The following is a 23849-nucleotide window of genomic DNA, read 5'->3' as shown; positions in this document are numbered from 1 at the left end:
CCATCATGCATCTGGTGGCGATAATAAGGCAGTACATTAGCTTTGAACGCTGCTCTGGAATAAGCAATAATTAGTTGAAGTCAGTCATCATCCCTATGATCCGGGTACTCAACCATACCCATTAGATTTCCACCTAGATTGGAGTGCAGACCCGGTCAAATGTTTGGGGATCTGGATACACTGAGACCAGGAAAAGGTTATACGCTGCAATTACGGCAGAGCCATTTCGAATTTGGAAGTTCAGGTAAAAAGATGGTCCTGCTCTTATTACTAGCGGACAGCTTGGCTGCAATTAAAATGATTCTCTACCTCTTTATTAATATATCGACTGTTATAACAAGACACACTTTTTAACTTGCTCCACTCCTATATGATCATGTTGGCATGGGCAGGCAAATAGCCTAGGATTAGCTGGGAAACGCTAACACTCCTATATGAGCAGGGGGGGCTTTAGCGTACCAGACTTACACTTATTTCATTTATGAGGACAGGCGCAACTATTGGTAAAAGACCCAAGCATACACACCACACCTGGAGATGGACTGTGATGATACATATCCTGTTTCACTCAAAGTCATTCTGCCACACAGATGTATGGAGATTAATACTCTACACTGCACCACGAGGACCTGCAGGGGGCTTGGCGAGAGAGCGAAGAAGAACATATTATTTGCACCTGCTCTTCCACTGCTGTTTCACCCAGCCATATTGGTCACTCATGAGCCTAGACGGCTAACCTTACTTGACAAGACAGGGTTGAAGACAATTGGGGATGCATATCCTGAGGGGAACTTTGTTACCCTGGCCAATATCCCGAACTCGCAGCGCCAGACCCAGTTCCTAACCTTCACTTACTATTGCGTCCCAGCTGCCTTGAGAGAGCTATAACCACAACACCCTGCAGGGCCACCTACCCTTGGGGCCTACAGACGCTACTCACTCGTACAACACGTAGGAATCTCATCGCCAAATTATATAACATATCACTGGGGGACAGGCCAACGGCCCCAAACTCTGCCTTGGAAAGGTGGAAAAAAGATTCTTGACCCACCACTAACCCTGGCAGACTGGGGGTTTTGCTGTACAATTACGAGTATGCTAACACCCATCTGTAACTTGCGCATCATATATTTCAAATATCTGCAGCAGATGTATTACACTCCAGTTAAAATGTTTAGGTATGGGCTCAGAGGCTCCGCGGCCTGTGTGCAATGTGGGGCACAGGAGGCAGACATCATGTATCTGGCCTGCCCTTGCGGTTCCATCCAGCGATTCTGGGTGCAGGTTGTGCAAGCTATATCGGATATGATGACAGAGTTGGTGGAATGTACCAACCAGATGTGCTTGTTTGGTCTACTCAAAAAACTACAGCCAACTAATCGTAAGCTGGTGGCAGTAGCACTGCTTCTGGCAAAAATACGAGTAGCTATACATTGGGGAAAATGGACTGTTTATACATTAACCTAGTGGCTTCGCGATATGTCATATTGTAAAAAAAACTGTTGAACCTGTATGCTGAACAGCATATAAATGGGGCTCCACTCACAATCTACTTACTGACAGTCCCAGCTGTGCCATAACATGTTGGGTTGGATGGACACTACACGGCATGAAGTATTGGGTCTTAATAGTTTACGCTTGTATATCTGATAATATGTGTAGAGACAAGTACTTGCTTCAATATTCTCGAGCACCCTCTGCCAGTGGACTAGAGTGATAGCCTGTGGCATAGCCTGGGCGCCATGGGCACTAATTCAGGCAAGACTGCTGTCCGCTGCGTTGGTATTAAAATACTTACTTAAATGAGGTGTAGTGGACACACACACACTCCTGGACCCGGGGTCACTGCAAAAGCTCCACTAAAATGATAGGGACACTCTCTTTCCTCTCATCTCCTTCATTACTATCACACTTTTCTCCCTACACCCTTCCTGCCTCTCTGTTCACTTCTGCCTCTCACCCATCCTCATCTCCCTCCACAAATCTCTCCCGGCATCATTTCTAACCTCCTTCTCTACCTCTTCCCTTGCTCACTTTCCTTATCCTTATCTCCTTTCTCGCATGTCCTTATTTCCTTCTCCCATTCTGTCAAGTGTTCCTCTCCTTTCTGTTCTTTCGTCTTATCCTCTTATTTCATCCCTTTTCCTCTCTCTTCTTTATTTCTCCACATGATCTACTCCCTCTAAACTTTCTCGCAATTCCACTCTCCCCAAAGACTAAACACAGCCAGGTCTCAGGCATGAGCAGTGTTTCAAAACCTGAACAGGAAGTGGCAAATTCCAGTTTCAGATTCAAGCCTTCACCAGGACCCACCGTGGCTGAACTCGTGTGAACGTAAGTCTCGGGTGCTCCTGCTGCCCGGCCATGGTGTTGAACTTTAGCAGCAAGTTTTTGGAGCTCTGCAAGCCACGCTCCGCTGTAAGTAAGTGCAAGAAACATGCATATATTCTGAAACACGAATGTGGAAGCACTGGATTAAGCCTGGTGTGCAGGAACGATCTGCCCATCAGAAGCGTGGTAATGTGGAGACGTTTGCCGATGCAATAGTACGTCAAAGTGAATTTATACCTGATATTTTTGCATTGTTTAGTTAGATTGCAATTTAATTGCGAATTGTTTCCTGGCTTATGGACTTGGCCTACACATGGTATACAGAAGCTTGATCTATGTTTGGTGTCACAAAATGACATTTAACACGGATACTTTTGAAAACATGGCTGTTTAAAAAACAAAAATCCTCCAAGTAAATGTGATCAGCAGATGTGATTATTGAATAAGTGTTGCCAAATTGCGAGGCTTGGACAGGATTTCCTTTCAATTGTTTTTTATAACTTGTACTTCTTGTGCTGGAAAATCGAATGGACACAACAACTGAACAGCACAGCTATAGAGTCTGTAGTCAGTAATCGGACCGACGAATGTAAGTAATTTGGTTGGTTTTAAAAGGAACTTAAGCACAGAGATTCTTTTTACTTACTCATATTTATTGTCAAGATAAACATTTGGCGTATATTCAATAACTATACATGCTTTTTGATTAATTTTATTTTGTATTTTTTATTGCTATAACCCTTCCACAAGAGAAAAATAAAACACATTTTTAACTGTAAAAAATTATCAACATAGGTAAAGAGATAACATATAATCACAGGTTTAAAAATATATTAAATCGGAATTGCTGCCTTGACAATGGAAATTGGTTATCACAAAATATCCCTCTGATGATTCTATTCGTTCTAATTTTAACTCGGAACAAATGGTGCTCCTCCCCCACTGTATGCTGCTGAATACTCATATATTCCATGTCCATTTTCCATTGAACACTGGCAACACATGCTTGCCTGTGGACTTACTGTCTTCCGTATTTCCCTTCATATGCGAGTTAATGACACTTTTATGCTTTTGTGTGAAACGCACGAATACCTGTTAGGTGCCGCTGCGCTAGGGAAAACGTTAAATAAAGAGAATGCGTGCTCTGTCTGTCCTGTACTCTTTCTATGCACAATGATCAGTGACACACGTTACTGCCACCTAGTACTGATGCCACAATTGAAACCTAGAGGAAGATTTCTAATTTTATAATCCAAATAATGTCTAACTTTGGGATTAACTTGTTTTAGGATAATGTTTCGGAGACTACTCATAAAAGCATTTATGGGTACAGGAGGTTGTACGACAGGACCTTATTTTACGAACTCATACATGCCCTTGCAAATAGCCCTAAAATATCCAACACCCCAAGAGTAAAAGTGCAAAGAAGGCATAATCCTCTCTATTTCTAGTAATTGTTTATGAACATGTCCGAATATTCTAAATTTTTTCCCATTTTAGATGTTTTGGGGCCTATTCCCAAAGGCATGTAAGAGTATGTAAAATGGTTCTGTAGGGGTGCTAGGCAAGGCAGAATCAAAATGGGTGAAGCCTTTTAAGTTATGTCTGAAGCGTGCCTGCCTTTATCCGATACTTTAATTTAACCAGTAGTGTAATGGACGGATATTACTTTCTTGGAAAGATTCATTTCTGAAAGTGCTACACACACAGATGGGTGCACTGTTATAGTTCTGGAAGGATGTACTTCTGCAAGATAATACCTCATCCTAACACCCTGTGCATAACCTTATGATTCAGTGCCTACAAGGTGAATGGGATCCACAGAAAGACTGAGCCTCAGAGCTAGCTAGAACTACGTAGGAGTTTCATAAAATTCCTTCTGTAACAGTATAGTATTTTTGGACACTGAGCTGTAAACATTAATGATGCAGGGATTTTTGATCCAACGTCAGGAGAGGGAGGCGAGGATTAGCTTCAACGTTCCTCACTTTAATGCATCCAGCAGCCATTAGGTTAGAACAATTGACAAGAGAAAAAAATAATTTCCCATTAATGCTTGGGAAGTAAAAACAAAGAAAGGAATAATGTCCACTCACGAGTCAGCTTTCCTCCGATAATAGGCCTCGGACATCTTCCCACCTCTTTCTTCACTGCTCTAGCAGCACTTGAGGTAAGTACCCTCTCTTTACACATATACTGCCCACTGGTGCCGCAGCAGCTCCACCGAGCGATCGCACTGACATTGCTTCTATGTTGCTGCAGGCTGGCCAGAGGTTTTATACTTGTATTGTTTTTTTATTACTATTCTTCAGCGCGACGTGGGAGCGTTTCTATTGTCTACTACGCAGCCGCTATTTACACTCTACCAGGCTAAAGGTGCATTGCACAGTCTACGACCGCTAGGGGCCCCCCACTAATTCTCTGAATTCCCAGATTTGCGTGCTTTACTCCCTGCCCGGCAGGCCGGTGCGTCAACTCACTGACAGGAGTGAAGCGTGTCCAGCGGCGCCGGCGAGCGGGGGCTGTCTAGTACCATACTTCGGTATTAAAAGGGCACTAATTCGTATACTGAGTCTCCGCCTGGAGACTGAACACCGGCAACGCACGTAAGGCTAATTTTTTCTAATTACTCGGACTGGTCCCAGGGCGGCCCTGGGCCCAAGTCTAACGGACAGAAGTCCCACAGTAATACTGTCAACCTGGTGTTGTAGGCCTTCTGTCATCCTCCATACAGGTGATCTTTCCGGGCCCTCTGCACTACCAGGAAGTGCAACAGCTAAAAATTTCACATCTCAAGAGAGGTCTAATTTACTCCCACTATGTTCCCCTCTCGGCAAAGGCGAGAGATGAACTGCAATGGTGGATCTCCCACATGGAAGCCTGGAGCAGCCGGGGCTATCTTTGGCTCTGAATCAGACTTGGTAATTGAATCAAACACCAGTGGGGTTGGGCTGGGAGCACACTGTGGACATTTTTTTACAGAAGGAGGGTGGTCTTTCACAGAACAGGCCCTTCACATAAATTGCCTGGAGCTCATGGCAGGTTTCTTCACCGTGAAGTGTTGGTGGAAGGGCAAGGTGTAGTGTTGCATACTCCACAAAATGGATAACGTGGCTTCGGTCCGCTATCTCAATCACCTAACAAATATCTCTTGAGGAAACAGCTATTCTTCAATTGGGCAACTCTGTTAGGCCTTATTTCTTGCTGAAGAGTTTCAGACGTGAGAGCTCTGGGTATGACAGGTTGAGTGTTCACCCCAGAAGGGCTTACTTTCCATATTACTCGATGAACCAATTGTAATTGAAAAGTGGTGTCTTGTCCAATTTTTTCTGAGATCCCTAAATTGTGTGGGGTCACGACATTAAAAGATTACAAAGCTATGGCGGAGGGACTCCGTCTGCCAGGGAACATCAGCTTGGGATCGCTTTGACTAAACCCCACAAGGCGGTTTCTCTCCCTACTATTACCAGATGGGTTAGATGGGCTACGCAGGAACCCGGTATAGCTGCTTCCCAGTTTGGAACTCACCAGTGAGGGGCGCCATGACGTCTAAGGCCTTTACTTCGGGGGTGAGAATGGAGGCTCTGCTGATTTGGTCTTCCAATTGCACTTTCAAAAGGTTTTACTTCAGACAGATCATTGATCTGGCAGCTCTAGTGGTGGATAAGCTTTGAGCTAACTGAATCCTCCCCTCTGTGTCCTGACATAGAATGGAAAATGTCCTAGCTACTGTAACAGAAAGCTTCAGTTCTATTAAGGAAGATGAGGATTAGCCCACCCTCTTCCAATTCTGGGAATCCCCCCTAAAGCATGGTATTATTTTGCAAATTGACAGTCTCTTATGCATAAATTATGAATATTTGTAGACAATGACTTATGTTGCTGTGTTCACAATGCTTACATGACGGTAATTCAATGTATTGGTGATGCTGAAATGTTGATCTCTTCCTCGTAGGGCTACATTCTGGCAAGCAGGAGTAAGGTGAATGGACCTGGCTGTGTCGCACAAAGAAAGAGGAAAGAGGAAGATCCCCGGGACTTTTATCGGTGGAAAGCTGACTCGTGGTTGGGCATTATTCCTTTCTTTGTTTTCACTTCTCAAGCATTCATAGGAAATGTAGTTTTTCTAATGTTGACTGTGCTAACCCCTTGGCTGCTAGATGCATTGAAGTGAGGAAAGTTGAAGCCTAATCCTTGCCTCTGTGTCCTTAATAGAGTTGAAACCTTCTATTACGATAGCTAGGACATTTTTCATTAGTATGTCAACTTTAAAGTATCTAATCGCTATTTAACCATGAAGGGAAAATTTGGCAGGCCCCTTCTAGTTGAAAATATACTGGGTATTAGGTTACTTTTTAATCAATAACTTTTGTAGTGAAAGCAATATGTTATTATTTTATGAGGCTTTATCAGCAACATATTTTTTAACATAAAATCTTCTAAGGCTAGCCATCTGTTGTAAGGTCCACTAGTACGATGTAAATCGCATACATATGTAAGGATACATCTACCCGGCTACCTTTAGTTGGAAGAAACTCATTTCTTGCAGATGCTGATAAAGATCAGCGACATGGAGTAAAAATAAAAGATGCAGGGATGCATCCCTGTTTGAAGAAGTTGCAGACTTCAATTTGTTTAGAATACTCATTCCCATTATGTAACTGGATCTGGCCCCAACTACCACAACGAAGTGCAGTTACTATCAAGAATAACTGTTGTGGTGTTCCCACTTAAAATGATTCTGCCTCAACGTTGGCCTGCCTAGTTTGTTGAAGTCATTTGGTAAACCGATTAAAGCTGCTAAGATCCACAGCTACCCCAGTTTTACATACTTTCCAGAACAATGTAGAAAGTCAAAAAATTATATTCTGTTTAGGCAGATCTAAGATCCATTTACTCCATTGGTATTATATTGTTCAAATATGCTCAGTGCAAAATTTATTTTGTATAACTGCAAAATCGTTTTTTAATCATACAAATTGGGGCCTCTTGTGTTATTCCATTCACAAAAAGTGGTCACAAATTGTGCACTGACGCTTTGCAAATGGAATAATATTTTGCATGCTGACATACATACAAATAGTTCACTTTACAAACTAAAGAATCAGAGGGGAAGTGGTAGCAAAGATGAGTAGCCCACCCTGTCTGTCATTGTCTTAAAATAAATACATCTTTATTTATTTTAAATAAAGACCATTTTTCTTAAAGAAACAAGACTGTTACTGAGAGTTTGTGTTGGCCCTGGGGGCCACTGCCTTCTCTTTTTGAAACATTTTCAAGATTCACAATGGGGAAGCTGTCCAAAGAAGACCTCTTTGCCAGTAAGTGACTACCTCAATTTGGAGGTTCGGAACTTTTTAATGTTTTGCAACCACATTACGGGTGCGAAATATTAATACATCAGGGATGCATCACTATTTGGTAAGGACAAATCAAACATGCCCCTTCCAAACCGCAATTCTGAAATGATTTCTAAACTCATTTAACAATTTGGATAACCTTTTCTGGATCGCTAAGTAACAGTACATATAAGAAACGGTTGTAGCATTTGAAAACCCTCTGATTTTCAAAATCTGAGGGTTTGCGAATGCTAATACCTTTGTATGTGATTCTTTTGGTTAATTATCCTCTTTAGCAACATCTGAGAACGCATATATACGTCCGTTGAACTATAGGAATATCAAATTCAGTAAAAGTGTAAATTGCAGTACAAATACTAAGATAGAAAGCGTCCAGATATGCAGCCATCCCACTTTGGTAAAACTCTTCTTTTCAGCGCTGACAACATTGAGAACACAACATCCCAGAATAACCGTGTCCTGCTGTATAACAAATGCAAATAAAGACCTGATAATTACCTACTTTTTATTTAGTTTTTTTTTTAGTGAGATTTAGCCAAACCAGGTTGGAACTATTATGTTGCTAACTCAACAACAATGGGCCTAGGGCTGGATGCATCAGACAAAATGACATGTCCTGCCTCCACAAAAGAGGGCTTCCATTTTGAGGCATCATTCTACATTCCACATTCGAGTGACATAGTTCAATTCAGTACTCTCCAATATTGACAAGTCAATGCTTTAAAAAGATAAGACATTGCTCTGATATTTGTGCAGCATAAATAAGCATTTATGAAATAAAGTAGATTTACTTTTCTAATGTTGTTCTCCCCCACGTACACATAACTGGCTATAAGCAGACATATGATTTTTAAAAACAGAAAAGCCATTAAGGTAATAGAAGGGGCTGAAAAGCTAGTGGAGAAGGAAACTAGACTGCCAGAACGAGAAAGTCAACAACTATTAAAAAAAAAAAAAAAAAAAAAAAACTCAACAAACGTGAGGTAACTCATAAAATCATGCTAATAAGTAGACATGTCTCTTTCTAAAAGCTCTTGGTGCTCTCCACCAGGTGAGGAATTTAGAGGCCTAACAATATCAAACTCAAGCTTCTTTTGTTGTTATTGGTTTGAGAGCAGCAGGATTTAAACGACTCCACGCCACTGCTTACTAGGGCCTGCTCTTACATGACTTTCAGTGCCAGCTCCAAACACTGGCAATTAGTGACTACTTTTCACATTACCCACCAGTGACAGCTATTTATGCTGTCAACCAGAGTCCACTTCTCACAATGCCAACCAGTGCTGGATCCTCAAACTGTCTAAAAGAGCCACTTTAGTCTACTCACCACTGATAGCTTTTCATACTAGGCACCAGCCCCACAAGCTGCCCCCATTACTGCCTGTTCTACAGTGCGTATTTGTGTCCACCCTGTGCTTGCTACTCAAACACACCTCTAGTTCCAGCACAAACTGCCCACAAGTGCTTGCTCCTTATTTTACTCACACTTCTCCCTATAGTGAGCATCTCACACCACACCCGCGACTACTCCTCTACTCGTTAACAGCGAGTGGAAGCTCCTCACCACTGCCAGCTCCTCCAACTAGCTACCACTACTTGCTTCTTAGAATGCCTACGAGTGCCAGCTTCACACACTACGCACAAGTGAAAACTTTTCACCTTGCCCACAAATATAAGCTCTTTACAATGCTCACAGTGGAAACTTTTCACATTGCATAAATATAGATAGAATAACTAAAACACCGTTGGTTAAGGGAGGGTACTGTTCTCTGGTAAGATCACTTGCTAAATAAAATTGAAAAGAACAAGAAAAACAAGAAAATAACCTTTCCTGAAAGCCTGCGTTGAAGGAAAGGTATGAATATGATCAAATATCTGAAAATCATTGACATTTGAAAGTTATACTTATCTACGCATCAAGATGTTCCAATGGCCTTCTCATGAGTGAATTCTACACCAAAGGTAACTTCACAATGAGATAGAATCGCCAAGGATGGCATTGATTAAAGAGGATCATACTTATATCGTCCCTTGAAGTGATGTCTCTTTTCTGGACGGAGTAGAGGCCTAGTTTTTTTTACTGTAGCAGGCATGAGTTTATAGCAATTTAAAATACATTGCGTAGATGCTTTGCATCTTAGTTTACATTCCCTTAAGACACCCTGTGAATGTAAATTTAAGTAACGTTATCCATTTGTGCATTTACTCAATTATTGTTTGTAATATTGTTTAAAAATAACTAAAGCATAGATAGCTGATAACTATTATGTACCGAGTATAATGCTGTGGTTTGAAATGTTCATCTCATACAGAGAAATATGGCTTTGCTTATTGCTGATGTGGGAAATAGTCAGCTCACCTGCAGCACGCAGCTCGATGGCTAAACCCAGCTGACATCTGGGAAAAGTGCCTACTGGCCGGCACTGTGGACGCTGCCCGCTTGCCCAAACAAGGGAGCAGGTCTCAGAACAGACGCCGCACATATAGTCAGATGGACTGTGATCCTCTGGCACAGGTTCGTTAAGACTGTTCTGAAACAAGACCCCTTCCACCGAAAACTCTGAACCCAGTTAGACACATGGTGAAGAATATGTTCTTTCAACAGTGGCGAGAAGGGGGTGTGAACTCCTCAGGGACTTACACCCAGGTAAAACCTTCCTTATGTTTGAGGAGGCTCAGGATGCTTTCTCCCTTGGATCAGGCAAAATCCTGCATCACGCGGGTCTGCAGGAACTAGGGGGGGAAGCCTGGCCTATTTATCCGACAGCCCCTAAAACACTCTTGGGCTACTCTTAAATTGCAGCGCAGGCCGTCATTCGAGTTCGCTACTATACAAAGCCATGCGTTGTGATGCTGAGGGCCGTCCTCTTAGGGCTCGCACGGCCCGGGATGTAGATTTGGAGCCACCACTTAATGAAGTGGACTGGATGAGCGTCAAAAACCTCACACACAGTCTCCTGTAATGCCCAATTTAAATTGGTGCATTATAATTTTCTCCACAAGACGTATCTTATGCCAAGAGGCTTACATTGTATATCCTCCCTTTGTTCTGATGCTTGCCGCAGATGCGGCAGTGCGGGGGCAGACTTCTTACACTTACCTTGGTAATGCTTGGAGGTACAGAAGTTATGGGCCCGGGAGGTAGCGGAGATACAGAGGACTGTAGCGATAACCTTTGCACAGACACCTCAGTGTTGCCGCCTAGGCAATGTTCTACACCCAAAGGGTAGGAGGATGGTGTATAGGTTATTGCACCTAACGCTGCTTCTCACCAACAACGGATAGCCATAACATGGATGGGACAGAGAGTGCCAGATTGTGATCCCTGGCGAGCTGATGTGCTGGAATGGTCTGTAGCCAAGGAAGTACACACGAGACTTAACCGACAAGATGATAAAATGATAGAGGATATAACTGAACGGAAGGAATAGTGTGACTTTTTAAGATCCGGAGATGGAACTGGCATCTTTGGACAGTAAGGGTGCTGCAGCTAAGGAGGGTGATAAAGAAGAAACAACAGGGAGGTAGCTTCCTGAGAGGGTAATATTGCATTGTGATGATTGATTCTGTGAATTTAAATGATTATGTACAAGGGATTGAGGGGAGAGAATACTCTATCAGGATTGTTGGATCGTTTTAATGTTTACCTGAACCATCAATGCTTGCATGTACGCTGATTTCTGACACTCAATAGTGATGTATTGTTCATGATAAAACTGAAGAAGAAAGATATTAAAAAATGATGTGTGGAATAGAGTTCTAGTGCGGTGAAAAGCAAGTCCATGTATGCTCAGACAGAATCAAAGCCATTTAAAATAATCCTTAGTCTGTGTCACTAATCAGTTTAGGTTATTTTCCGTCGAGCTAGAGATGTTCTGAGTTAGTATGCCTGTTTGGGATATGACTGTATGACACTGTTTTTTTTCCAACTCTGAATTCTCAAAATGAATGTTCTAGAATGGAGTAGTGAAGTACAGTGGCGTAGTGTGTCGGAGTTGACTGGAGTAAAGTGGCATGGAGTGGTGTAGAGGGAGATGCGTAGAATGGAGCAGAGTGTTGAAGAGTGGAACAGAGTGGAGTAGAGTGTCGTAGAGCGGAGGGGCACAGAGTAGCGTGAAGTGGCATGTCGTAAAGTGGAGTGGCATACCGCAGAGTGGAGTTTTGTGAGCTGTCTTAGAGTGGAGGGACGTAGAGTTAAGTGGCGTATCATAAAGAGGCATAGTGCTGTGCTGTAAAGTGTTTTACAGTGGAGCAGTGTAGAGTGGAGTCGCATGTCGTAGAGTAGAGTGGTGTGTGGTAGAATGGAGTAGTGTTGTAGAGTGGAGTGGCATTTCGTACAGTAGAGTGGTGTGGCATGTCAGAGTGTCATGTCATAGAGTTGGAGGGGTGTGGCGCTTTGTGGAGAGGAGAGCTGTACAGTGGGGTGGCATTTTATAGAGTGCAGGGTGCGTGTCATATAGCAGAGTGGATTGGTGTGTCATAGAGTGTCAGAGTGGGCTAGAATGGGGTAGAGTGGAGGGGCATAGAGTGTAGTGGATTATTGTATAGTGGAGTGGAGCAGAGCAGAGTAGAGTGTCGTACAGTAGAGTGGAGTGACAACCAGTAGAGTGGAGTGGTGTACCATACAGTGACGTGCCGTACAGTGGCTTAGAGTAGAAGGGAGTGTCGTGGAGTGTCGAAGAGTAAAGTGGCCTGTCACAGACTGGAGTGGCATGTCACAGACTGGAGTTGCATGTCATGGAGTGGCATGTTGTGGAATGTCTTAGAGTGGACGTACAGTGGAGTGGAGTGGCCTGTAATATAGTGGAGTGTAGTAAAGTGGAGTGGACTGTTGTAAATTGGAGTGGTGTGTGCTGAGATGGATATGCTGAGGTGTAGTTTTCAATCTCTGTAATGCCTCTGAAGAAGAAATACAGGTGTATTGCTTTCCAACAGTCAGCAAAGTCTCTATGGTTGTTGTGCTATTTAATAGTACTGAGCTATGTTTGTAGCCCTCTTTGTGTTAATAACCAATCACACAAGGCTTTACTTCTTAATTATATTTCTTAGCTAGTTTCCTCTTGGTTTTTATTGTCATGTGACCAGAAATATATGTTAAATTTGCCTTTCTAGTACGTGTTACACGTCATTACTGCATACTAGTTTAGTTTCTTACCTCGTTTTGGCTTTTGGTAGTATTGTGCTACAGGAGTAGCCCAAATTGTAGTTCAGCTGAAAATTGTCATAACTTCAAAATTGAGTCATTGATGTTATGAACTTTCCTGATGGCTAATCACCTAACTCTATATATACTTGTTGGTTTGCCTCTGTGTTCCTCACTCTTATATGTCAGTGTATGGGCAAGATTGTTAGAGTTTGGGTTGGTGGGCACAGTTTTAACTTTTGGGGCCAGAGAGCATGTCAAGAAAGCAGATGTTGAAAATAATTTAGATTTGAAAGGGAGTTGAAAAAAAATGGATTGGTGAAGAGGTTTGAAATGGAATCAGTTACTCCCTGTACTTTCCTCTGTTAGTAAATGCGATCATCCAAACTTTATGGTTTTCCACTGTGATGGCAAGGATATTGGACACGTAACTGGTGTTAGACTGGAAACTGAAATTACATTTTCCATCTTAATGTCTATGTTTCCGCACAAACATGTTGTGTTCTCACATATGTCAGAAACAAAAGTGGAAGCAGTCTACTCTAAATGTACTCAAGGGCATGTCAACAAGGAAGTCTCAGCAAATTCCTTCCATTATTCGTTTGAATATAAAATATTCCAATGCAGCAGTGAATTGTGCTGATGGTGTACATTTTACAACCTATGCAAACCATCTTTTCATTTCAAACCTAAAAACCTGGCTTGACAAACATTAAATATGTTTAGGTAAAAAACAACAAAGGTTATTTTAAAAGCCACCCTACATTATGTATCATTTTATTTTCTCATATATAAGGTTTTTGTATTTTTTTGATATTTTGGCAAGAGTACTGTAGTACATTATAAGCTTTTTAAAACATACAGACACCAGTAAAAATACTTTTACTTACCTCTACAGAGTTTGCTAAACTGCCTCATCTCTTCCTCTGCATTAAAACGAGTAATAACGTACATTTCACATTAAAGCAAACAACAAAGCTAAAGTGTGGTCTAAATCACATGTTTTGCCTTTTCATTTTGCAAGGGCTTTCATTAACCAATCATATTGTGTTTTGTCCTGCCAGGAACAGCAGTATGCTGTGAAAGTACCATGGTATATCACGGCCCAATGTCACTACGTTTTCGTACCATGTTACATTAAAAGATACTCAACCAATTTAGTTCAAATTACAAAAAAGGATCCTTTCCTTCAACATCATAATCTATATTCCTGCTAACTTTCATTAAAATCTGTTCATCCATTTTGCCTCTGTTTGTTTAAAAGGTCTATGGAAAATGATTGGTGGAAATACATGTTCTGGGCCCCCACCTTGTTTCTTTATATCCCCTTAACTAATCACCACAAACCTTCACACTATCACCCAATGTAGAAAAAGGAATAGGCCTACATTGTTTTGTGCAGATTCATCAAACAATGGCACAGTTATTAGCAATAAAAAAACCAGGTAATTCCTATAACTCAGAATCGTAACTAAAACTATATAATCTTTAATATAATATTTTGCTGTGTTCTTCGACAGTACTGGAGAATATTACCTTTAATCAAATATTTAAATATTAATATTTTTAAATGGTATAGCTCTTGAAAGGTATGAACATTATATCACAGCATCATTTGATGGTAATCATGTCTATAAAAAGTGAATAGAGCTAGCACTCATGAAATGACCACTGGAAACTATTCACTTCAATGAAGGTTGAGCATGTGCCACTATTTGAAATTGCTTTTAACATTCTAGTTGTTGGAAATACTGCACTACGTCACTTTAAAAAAACAGTGTTTTTAGCTGAGCACTCTATGGTCCAGAAAAAGGCATATCGCTGAAACGCATAGCCCATCCTTTTTGCACATATGCACTTTGTTCAGTGGTGAAAATTTCATAAAAATACCTGTGGTTTACACTGTTTGCAGTGCAGCCACTCCTTATGTTGTCCGGAGGACTCAAATTGCAGTGAAAGGAGAGGAGAAGTTGTGTGTGTGTATATATATATATATATATATATATTCCACTTGAAAACCCGAAGGTTACAGAGGCGTTATAATTTGTTTCTAAGTTTACTCACATAGAATCCTAGAAATTCAGCAGTTATATTTATCTCAAGTAACTAGAACTCGTGCCTTAAGGTAACTATAACTTGCAACCCAGCCATGCACAGTTTTCTCATCAATAATGGTACTGCAAATTTTACAGCGATACTATAAAATATGTCATGAGTGCTGTAATATCTGGGGTAATTAGCAGTGCATGGTGAAGGCGTGAATTATAGTTACCTTAGGGCGCGAGTTATAGTTACTTGAGATAACTATAACTGCTGAATTTCCTAACTATAATGTCCCTGTGATCTTTGTTTTTAAGTGAATTTTTAGATTTTTTATAAATTGTATTTCCAAATTATAACGTTCCTGTAAGGGATGTTGTTTCAGTCCCTAAGCGCATAGATGAAAAAAGAAAATGGCATGCTGACTTGCTGTTTTTTTTTTTTTTTTTTACAGTTTTTAATCTGCAGTCTGATGGTATGGTGTCTTGGTAGTGGGTGTGCCGAGATCCACCAGAGGTGTGAGGTACGAGATAAGCAGGGGTGTTCAGTGATGGATTTGTAAACGATGCAACTGGTTTTGAAGATGTCCCAGCTGACAAGCAGTGGTGTAACAAAGGACCTACAGCCCCTGGAGTGTGTGGGGGAGGGGGCTTCAGGGGGCACCCTCAGCACAGTACCTTGGCCTGAGAGCTCCTGAATGAGTTTGCAGGGCACATTGCAGGGTGACCCCGTCAAGTTTTGTTAGGCCACTGCTGCAAGTGGAGTCAATGGTGGGGGGTGATGTATGATCCTATTTCATCAGGCCCTTGACAGGTGCTATGACTTTAAAGGGTGCCACTGTGTAGTCTGGAGGGTCATGAAGTAGTAAGTTACCACCATCCTGATGTGAGTAGGAGCTGTTCTAAAATCACTTTCTTAAAGAATCTTAATAACATGTCAGGTGTCAACTACCACATTTGTTCCATACTTGAGTAGCAATGAACACATGGGCTGTTGCTCAAGGTACTATAGAGGATTTTTTTGAGCAAGGAGTTGGTAGGTGCCTAAGGAGTGAGATACTAGTGTTCCTCTGAACAGATGTCTTTGGCTTCTTTCGAAATTGCAAGAGGGCAGGTGTAGTTTAAGCTAGGGGTAATTTGAACTCCATGGTTTCCCCTACAGCTCTTCGGCTCGAATTTGGGCGACTTTCCATTTATGTACTTGCTCTGGCAGCGGCGGGGGAACAGTCTATTGGGTACTGACAGGTTTTAGCTGAGAGGCTCTGAAATTTCAAATCTTTCAAACCATGAAAGAAAACAACTTTTTTATTCCACCTTTATGAAAGCCTTGAAACATGTGAAATTGCTTAGACTGTGGATCTACCTTTTCCAAAATCCGTGTTAAAAAGCTTAATAAAAAAAGTTATTGTTTACAGTGAGTAGGAACATAGATATCTGACTCTGTAGGAATGAAATAGTAATAGGTAGTATATACTATTTATAAACAACCCAAAACCTTATCTTTTATGGAATCTTCCACATGGTGTACGGAGAATCATTCTGTTGTAAGGTTAAACCTATTACCGCTACATGATATCAAAGGAGCTTGGAAAGGTGTTCTAAGACCAGGAGGTATTCTTAGCTTTGCAAGTCCAAGGTCCAAAATTTGAGCCACATAATTATTGTGTGCCCAAATCTGCACTTCCCAAATAGTCACTTTTTGAGACCAATCTTTTTGAAATATAACATAACATCAGTTGCTGATGCTGGACTTTGCTTGTTTGCCCCTGCCTCTGAAATGGCTTGTGCAAAATATTTTACATTTTTTAAATGCTTTTTAAGTGTGTTTTAGTATTCTCTCCGGTTTTGTGGTAAAACTTTTTGAACTTCATTGTATTTGTCGAGAGTTGTAGATCTCGTTTGCAGCTACGGGATAATGAATTCAGCATGATAGGAGTGCATGTTTGTTTCTTGTCCGTTTAGATTTGTGTATATGTTCTTTAGTTGTTCTTATAGTATTTTATTAATGGATTTGTATTTTGTTTTATTCATGTATTTTTCTTTTGTAGTTAATGGCTCTTACACCATTTGGTTTGCGGATTTGCACTTTATTCTCTCCAGGTACCATGGAGTGTAATAATTTTGTAATTGCTACACGCGCTTTTCTGCACATGAGTTGTCTGATGGTTATATGTATTTGTACTATTCTGATTTTTGCACTTTATATTGGAGTACTATACTTTGTAATTTGCACATTCGGAAAAAGTATTGTTGAGCACTATAAGGTGTTTTATCGTTGTATGGCTTTTTGCATGCGTTCTACCAGACTTTATTTTCAAATTGTGGGAGTGTTGATGCTTTTTGGATGCATTGTTCTATGATGTATTTTTATGTGGACCTCTTTTTAGATCCAAAACATAAATACATGAAAAATAGGGCAGTTCTAATTTATAGGTGAGGTCCTGTTCCAGAATGTAGAAGACGAATATTAGTAGGTCTGCCGTTTGGTGTTCTTTTACTACATTTTCTAGGCTCCTTGCTTACCATTATCTGCCTAAGTGAGTAGGTTGTCTGCTAGATATGCAGGGATGTTTCTGATGGCTTTGGGAGGTGATGTAGCTGGTCTTAAAGACTATGTGAGCCTGAAGTGGCTGTCATATTAGATATTTTAGTGCCTAGAAATGTAGGCAAATTTCTTCTGGCTCTTGATAAGGTGATCTGCATTGTGTAGGATGCATTTCAGGGATACTGAGGTGAGGTCAGGGAGGCCATTTAGTAGAGCGCTGTCTCCACCCCTGTGGAAGAGGGCCAAGGCTTGCACTAAATATTTTGGTTTTGAGATTGCAAAATGATGGTTTATTTAACCTGACTCACGGTAAAGAATTCAGTAGCCCTACTCAGTTGCTTCCCTATTTATGTTCGTCTCTTGCTTCGTGAGATGCTAGTTCTTCAGTTACCTGCTGTGAGCTCTGATATAGAAAGTCCATCTGACGAGGAGGCAGGATTTCTCAGGCATTTGTTTCATTTTATTCCGTCTCAGCATTGCATTGTCTTGTTGCAGGTTAGAGCTTGAGAAGGTAAACCCCAAAACATTTAGTGGACCAAAGAGTAGTTTACACTGGGTATCAAGCGAGACAGTGCAATGGAGATTCTGACCATGAAGAAGCATTGTAAGATATATGCTCCACAGCTTCCTGACAACGCTGGTCTAAACTGAATCTGCTTAGATTGCTCTCACTGTACCCAAGGCTTTGCTCTGCATGCTGAGAGGTTGGAGAGGCCACTTGAACCTTGGTGGCCACTGCACATCTTTAAAAATGCTGCAGCGTGATCCAAACAAGTAATATGCTGATTAAAAAGACTTGCTGTTCTTAACACTGTACACATCTTCTTGTGTATTGTTACAGTAAAGGAGCCTCCCAGAAATGTGCACCTTTTCTGAGCATGAAATGCAACCATCCACACAACTGTGATGTCATTAGTGTGGCAAGGAATTGCAGGTGCTTTTCAGCAGACAGCTCATCGGTTGTAAAAATGAGTGGCTAGATTTGTTTGTCAAACGGTTCAATCCGGAGGCCCAGCGTGTAAAGAAGGGGATTCTATGGGGCAGAGTCGTAAACGGGCAGTGGGCCCCTGGGGGTTGGCATTGGGCAAATTGCAAATATGGCCTTTTGCCAAGGACAAAATAGAGAGGCTTCCTGTCCCTCCCACCCCGGCCCCAACACACACACACAAAGGATGGGGCGGCGGTGGGGCAAGATCTCCCCCCTCCCCCGGATAGTGTGAAGGGGCAAGTTACCTCTCCTAAGCAGCAGCAGATTGATTGAACAAGGCTATCTTCAAAGTAACAGATAGGCAGGGCCACTGCAATTATGCAGCAGTGACAGGCCAAATTATGCAGCAAGGTTGAGTAGATTATGTGGAAAGAAATGACACATTATGTAGCATAATGCAGCACATTGTATGATAGCATTACCTCATTATTTTGTCATTTTTACATTTTTTAACACTGTCTGGGCATTGGTTGTACCTTTACTACTACATTAGTACTAATTCAACCCCCAAACCTAGCAATAGGCACACAAAGGGTGCCCAGCTGGACAGACCTATAATTTGCAACCAAAACTGGCCTAAGGGCCTGCAGGAGAGTACAAGCGTCTCACCCACGCATATCCAGACACGGCATCAAGGACTGCCAAATGTAAACAAAGAAGGAATTATGACTGAAATGGTATTATGCTTTATTACATGTGGATTTCCTGCCTGTGTGCAGCGGTTAATCAGTGTGTTTGAATGAACTGCAGCCATATTACCCCACATAAACGAGTCGTGTATTCACATGTGGGGTAAAGGGGTGATCAGATGGCAACTGCAAAGCTGTAAACCAAGTCACCTGCCAACTGACTGGATGGGGTAAATGGGGAGCGACAACATGACATCAGTGATAGATGGGGAATTAATAAATTGAGCAGGCAGCTTGGGCATTGAGAAGTCGGATTTAATTCCGACTGACTGCTTAACACTGCCTGTTTTGCCCCGAGGAGGTATGTTCATTCATGCCATGGATCCCTCTGTGTCTCCCCCAGGCCGCGGCTCATCTTCCAGTTTCTGGCATTCAACATTTGAAGGCATGAGGACTATGGCCTGAACAGATGTGCACTCCTCAATACACCTTTAACAGCTGGTCCCCGCCCTCTTCTCCCTCCTGGTGCCTTCAACACAAGTGTGGTCTGCTGCCGATAACAACAGAGTCCTGGCCCACTGTAGAAAAGTGCAGCAGGGGCTTTTTTCTCCAGGCTCCTAATTACACCCTGGCTGGATTGGCCTCAGGGCATGCATTAGCAGCTACCTGGGAGCGGGAGCGCCGAGGCTGCTGAAAGATGGTTGACACTCCTGGCACCGCTTCCTGCTGAGATGCAGTGATTGCTCGCAGTATTAACAGCAATAAAACAGAAGCTTTTTGTGGTGTTGGTCGTGCACAACTGGTTACAGCTACTGAATCTGGTTTCTGGAGGCAGCTTTCAGTGTTTGCATACATTCTCATGCCTCATGTGCTGCACGGACATAGCTAATTCACTTCTAGTGACCGCCCATGCTCCCAAGGCCTGACCCACTCAGGGGCAAAATTAATTAAAAACTCGGGAGACTGATTTTTAATCTTATTTTTGGAAAATAAATCAACTGATACTTCCACTGATTTTTCAGAAAATGTAAAAAAAAAAAAAAAGTTTTTAGCCTTGGCAGGGTTTTAGGGGGAACCCTGTACCAAGGCTAGGGTGGTAGGGTGAATGTACCCTGCCCCCTTTTCTCTTTTTTTTTGTTTTTGAGACTTGGCTGAAGCCAAGCCTCAAAATGGCTGCCAACATTTCCTAGATGAAGTGGAGGCAGCCAATCAGATCTCTGCACGAGATCGGGAGGATTTGCAATGTGTTCACATCTCTAGATATACAAATTTGGTTTCCTTCAATTTCTGCTAAACTACTGAATGGATTTACACCAAATAACAAAAAGGCTTCTTTCTGGACCCAGAGCTACCTTTCTGCCAAATTTAGTGTAATTCCGTCCAGTGTTTTAGGCTGTAGTTGTGTTCAAAATCCCATTGGAAATTAACATGGGAACACATTTTTTGGGGGAACATTTAATGAAGATTTGTCAAACAGCGCCAAAGATATAGTCAAGTCAAAAAATGCTTTTTCAATAGAAACTATGTCCTAATTATAACTACCTACTGGCGACCACCAGTACGATATATTGCACTATAAAAAATGTGTGTTCTACAAAAGGTAGAACAAAATAATGAAGAATTAGACTTAAAGTAACGCACACTTCTTAAAAAGTATGCGTAAATTACTTGCTGTCCATCATGGCTTTCTAGCTTTCTAGCTTATCATAATAGGAGAACCACTTAAATAACGATGGAGAGTCACATTAAAGAGCATACAAATTCTCCAGTCTCAAGTAAAATAATACTTTTCAAATACAAACATTAACATAAGAAGCTTTGAAAATATTTTGTAGCAGTGTTTATCGGAAGACACTTTACTGTTCTTTCACAGGTAAAAGTTTGGACATAATACCCAGCTGTCTAGAGGCACATGGTCCAAACCAAAGTGAGAAAATGTTCCAATTACTAGCACAGGGAGAGGGGCTGTTGTGACAGATCATATCTGACTAAGAAAGAAATACATACACCCACAAAAGCACATCAGTTAAACTTACGTTGAATATGTATTTTTACCTGTTAACAGTGAGGGCTATCTGATCTATGCAGCCTTTGATTTTGTTCTGTGCTTCTAAATGGGTCATATGTTCTGTATGTTCTCCTTCAATGGCGACAACCTCATCTCCGATACAAACATTAGCTAACGCTGCTTTACTTCCAGGAGTCACCTACAAAAAAAAAATAAGAGCTCTGAATACTCTTGGTGATTCAACAGTCGATAGGTAGAACTTTGGCAACACCGTTTTCACAATGTTACCCCATGTCAGGATAGAACACAATTATATATATTTTTTGTTATTGGTAGCCATCTCCGACGTATGTCAGGTGCCCACTTCATAGTGCATACTAATTGGGTGTATTATGGCCGAACGTTAATGTGGGTTGCAATCTTCTCAAAGCAGTGTCTAGACAAGAGCATCAAAAACTGGGTTAAGGATTTCTACTGTGAGTGAGACTCATTAACTGGGTCTCACTCACTGTACGCTCTATTATAATGGATTGCAAGTGGTAACCACTGTCCACATTCTATGATAAGGTCTGCTGCTGCCCAGCTAAGGTAAGAGAAACTGGGCTTATACATGTGTGGGCTGAGTGTGTGAGACTACTGTCCAGCTCAGCTAGGTATCTGCACAAAGGTAGCCTGTCACAAATATGAGTTTTCACCCATAATGTGAGTTATGGGTGAAAACTACAACAACCTAAAATGTTCACATACGTAGACCTCAAGACTAAGTTAACACACCAAAATCACAGTAAATCACAAATGCGGATATGACCAGAATTTCAACATATCTGCACTTCTAGCGGCACTATAAAGATTTATCACCTGTCTATGGCTCCATTTTAAATTAGATCCCAGGCTCTTGAAACTCCTGCTAGGCCAAGTTAATTACTCTGCTGGCCAGCTGGAATATCAAAGCCCACCCAACAAAATAGGACTGTTAACCAATAATTGGGCCTGTTCCTAGGAGACGGTGGGGATGGAATCTGCATATGCTAATTACTTTTCACACTTCACCTGGCCTGGGAAGACCACACAAAGAATGGAAAAATCTGACCTATGGAGCCAGTCACAGGAGAGGTCAGCCTTTGAAATTTTAGACAGAAGCAACCAGTTATCTGTGGGAGTTAGAGGCAGGGCTTAGTCTCCAACAGAATGTCTTTCATTTGATGGCACCATCTTGCAAATTCTCAAAATGCTCTGTAGGAGGGTTGGGGCACTGATGAAGTAATGTTTTGTCACCCTAGTATTGGCACAGGTGTCTACCTTCTAGAACGTACCACCCTTCCTTAGAAGCCCATGCACACAGGAGAGACTATAAAGAATACTCTTGACCCAGTTGAAGTGACACCAGAGGAACGCACAACTGGAAGAGAGAAGCCAAGCCACCTGACCCCTACTGCAGGGATTGATTCAGGGACTTCTGACTTCAGTTGGCACCTGGGACAAGGAATTGTTTCTTTAGAGGTAGTAGTGCTTACCCCTTTACACCCTCTGTGCAACAGCAAACTGGGCAAAACAAGCATTTGAAATGCTATTGGTCTTACATTTGCTTGAGCTAGAGCTATTGGTATCAAGTGCATAACTGGACTTTTCTTGCCACATAAATTGGTCAACTCTGCCGCATAGTTTGGTTCTCTTTTCCACATAATCCCAGTGGCTCTGCATATAACTAAAGCCTTTCCATTTACCTTCTTCCTCTGTCTGCATCAAAAATGAAAATATTGTCATATTTATTATATTTATTCTATTATTATTTTGGGTTCCCTCCAACCAAGTGTGGGGAACAAGAGATGACCTAGACAGAGAGCACATCGTGCTGACTGTTTTGATGGTTATCCCATTGACGTTGGACCACCACACCTTGAGGTATGGGCAAAAATGTTTTGTAAAATGTCAAACAGGAAGGAGTGATGTCTGCACTGATAGTGACAGACAATGCGTTCCTGGATGCTGTCCTGAGCGCGCTGCCAAGCGGGCACGCAGCCTGAACCACCTTGCAAACGGGGCGGCAGTGAGAGTCTGGTGAAAAGAAGGTCTGAGCATAGCACACATCGAAATGTAAGAATTTTAAAAAAAGTATGTTTTCGGATCCATACATCCAGGTGGAAGCACCAGTTTGCTCACAGTTTTGTCTTTCTTGGTAATGGTTGGGATTGTCCTGGCCATTCCCCAGCCACGCACACACTCCAAGCTTCTCAGCAAAGTGACTCAGGCATGTAAACTCACTCCTGTTTGGGGGAATTTATTATCACCCACATGTACAATGAGAGGGTGAATGGCATGTATGAGGGGAAAACCATCACCATACACATTTTAAGATAAGATACATAATAACATATTTAGAACTTGAAAGAAAAATTACATTGGCTAAATTATATTGTGTTGAATTTATGTCAATCCAAAATTCAGCACTAAACGTACATCAATGCAAAATAAAAACCTTGAATGAGTAAGCTACATTTGCACAGAATAAGAAAAATATAGGTTTTTTTTGTTTTTACAAATCATTTCATTACGTGGGTTTAATCCAGCTGGGTCAACGAAAACAAACCAAGAATGCAGCTCACATACCACATAAAGTTGCAAAATAAAAGACAGTACTGGAAAAATGTTGTTCTGACAACATGAAGGGGGTTGGCACCCTTAGATCTCCCCAACTGTTCTAAAACATCTAAAATATTGACATCAGTATGATTTCAGCACTAAAGGAGATCCATTTCCAAAGCTTTCACAACATGCATAACTTGCCAAGTGAATGAAAACTGGAAGA

General features: G+C 41.6%; 1 protein-coding gene across 2 annotated transcripts in view; it reads right to left on the bottom strand.

The window, feature by feature from the left end:
- PDLIM1 (PDZ and LIM domain 1) overlaps positions 1–23849 on the bottom strand; it is a 325465-nt gene that overhangs the window by 213878 nt on the left and 87738 nt on the right. For both annotated transcript variants that reach the window (XM_069240492.1, XM_069240491.1), the window contains exon 2: positions 21091–21242. In XM_069240492.1, coding sequence (XP_069096593.1) covers positions 21091–21242 — 152 coding nt within the window. The remainder of the gene's footprint in view (positions 1–21090; positions 21243–23849) is intronic.

This window comes from Pleurodeles waltl, chromosome 6 (assembly GCF_031143425.1).
Source record: "Pleurodeles waltl isolate 20211129_DDA chromosome 6, aPleWal1.hap1.20221129, whole genome shotgun sequence".
NCBI lineage: Eukaryota > Metazoa > Chordata > Amphibia > Caudata > Salamandridae > Pleurodeles > Pleurodeles waltl.
Note: the sequence above shows the minus strand (reverse complement) of the source record. Positions and strands in the feature narration are given on the sequence as shown.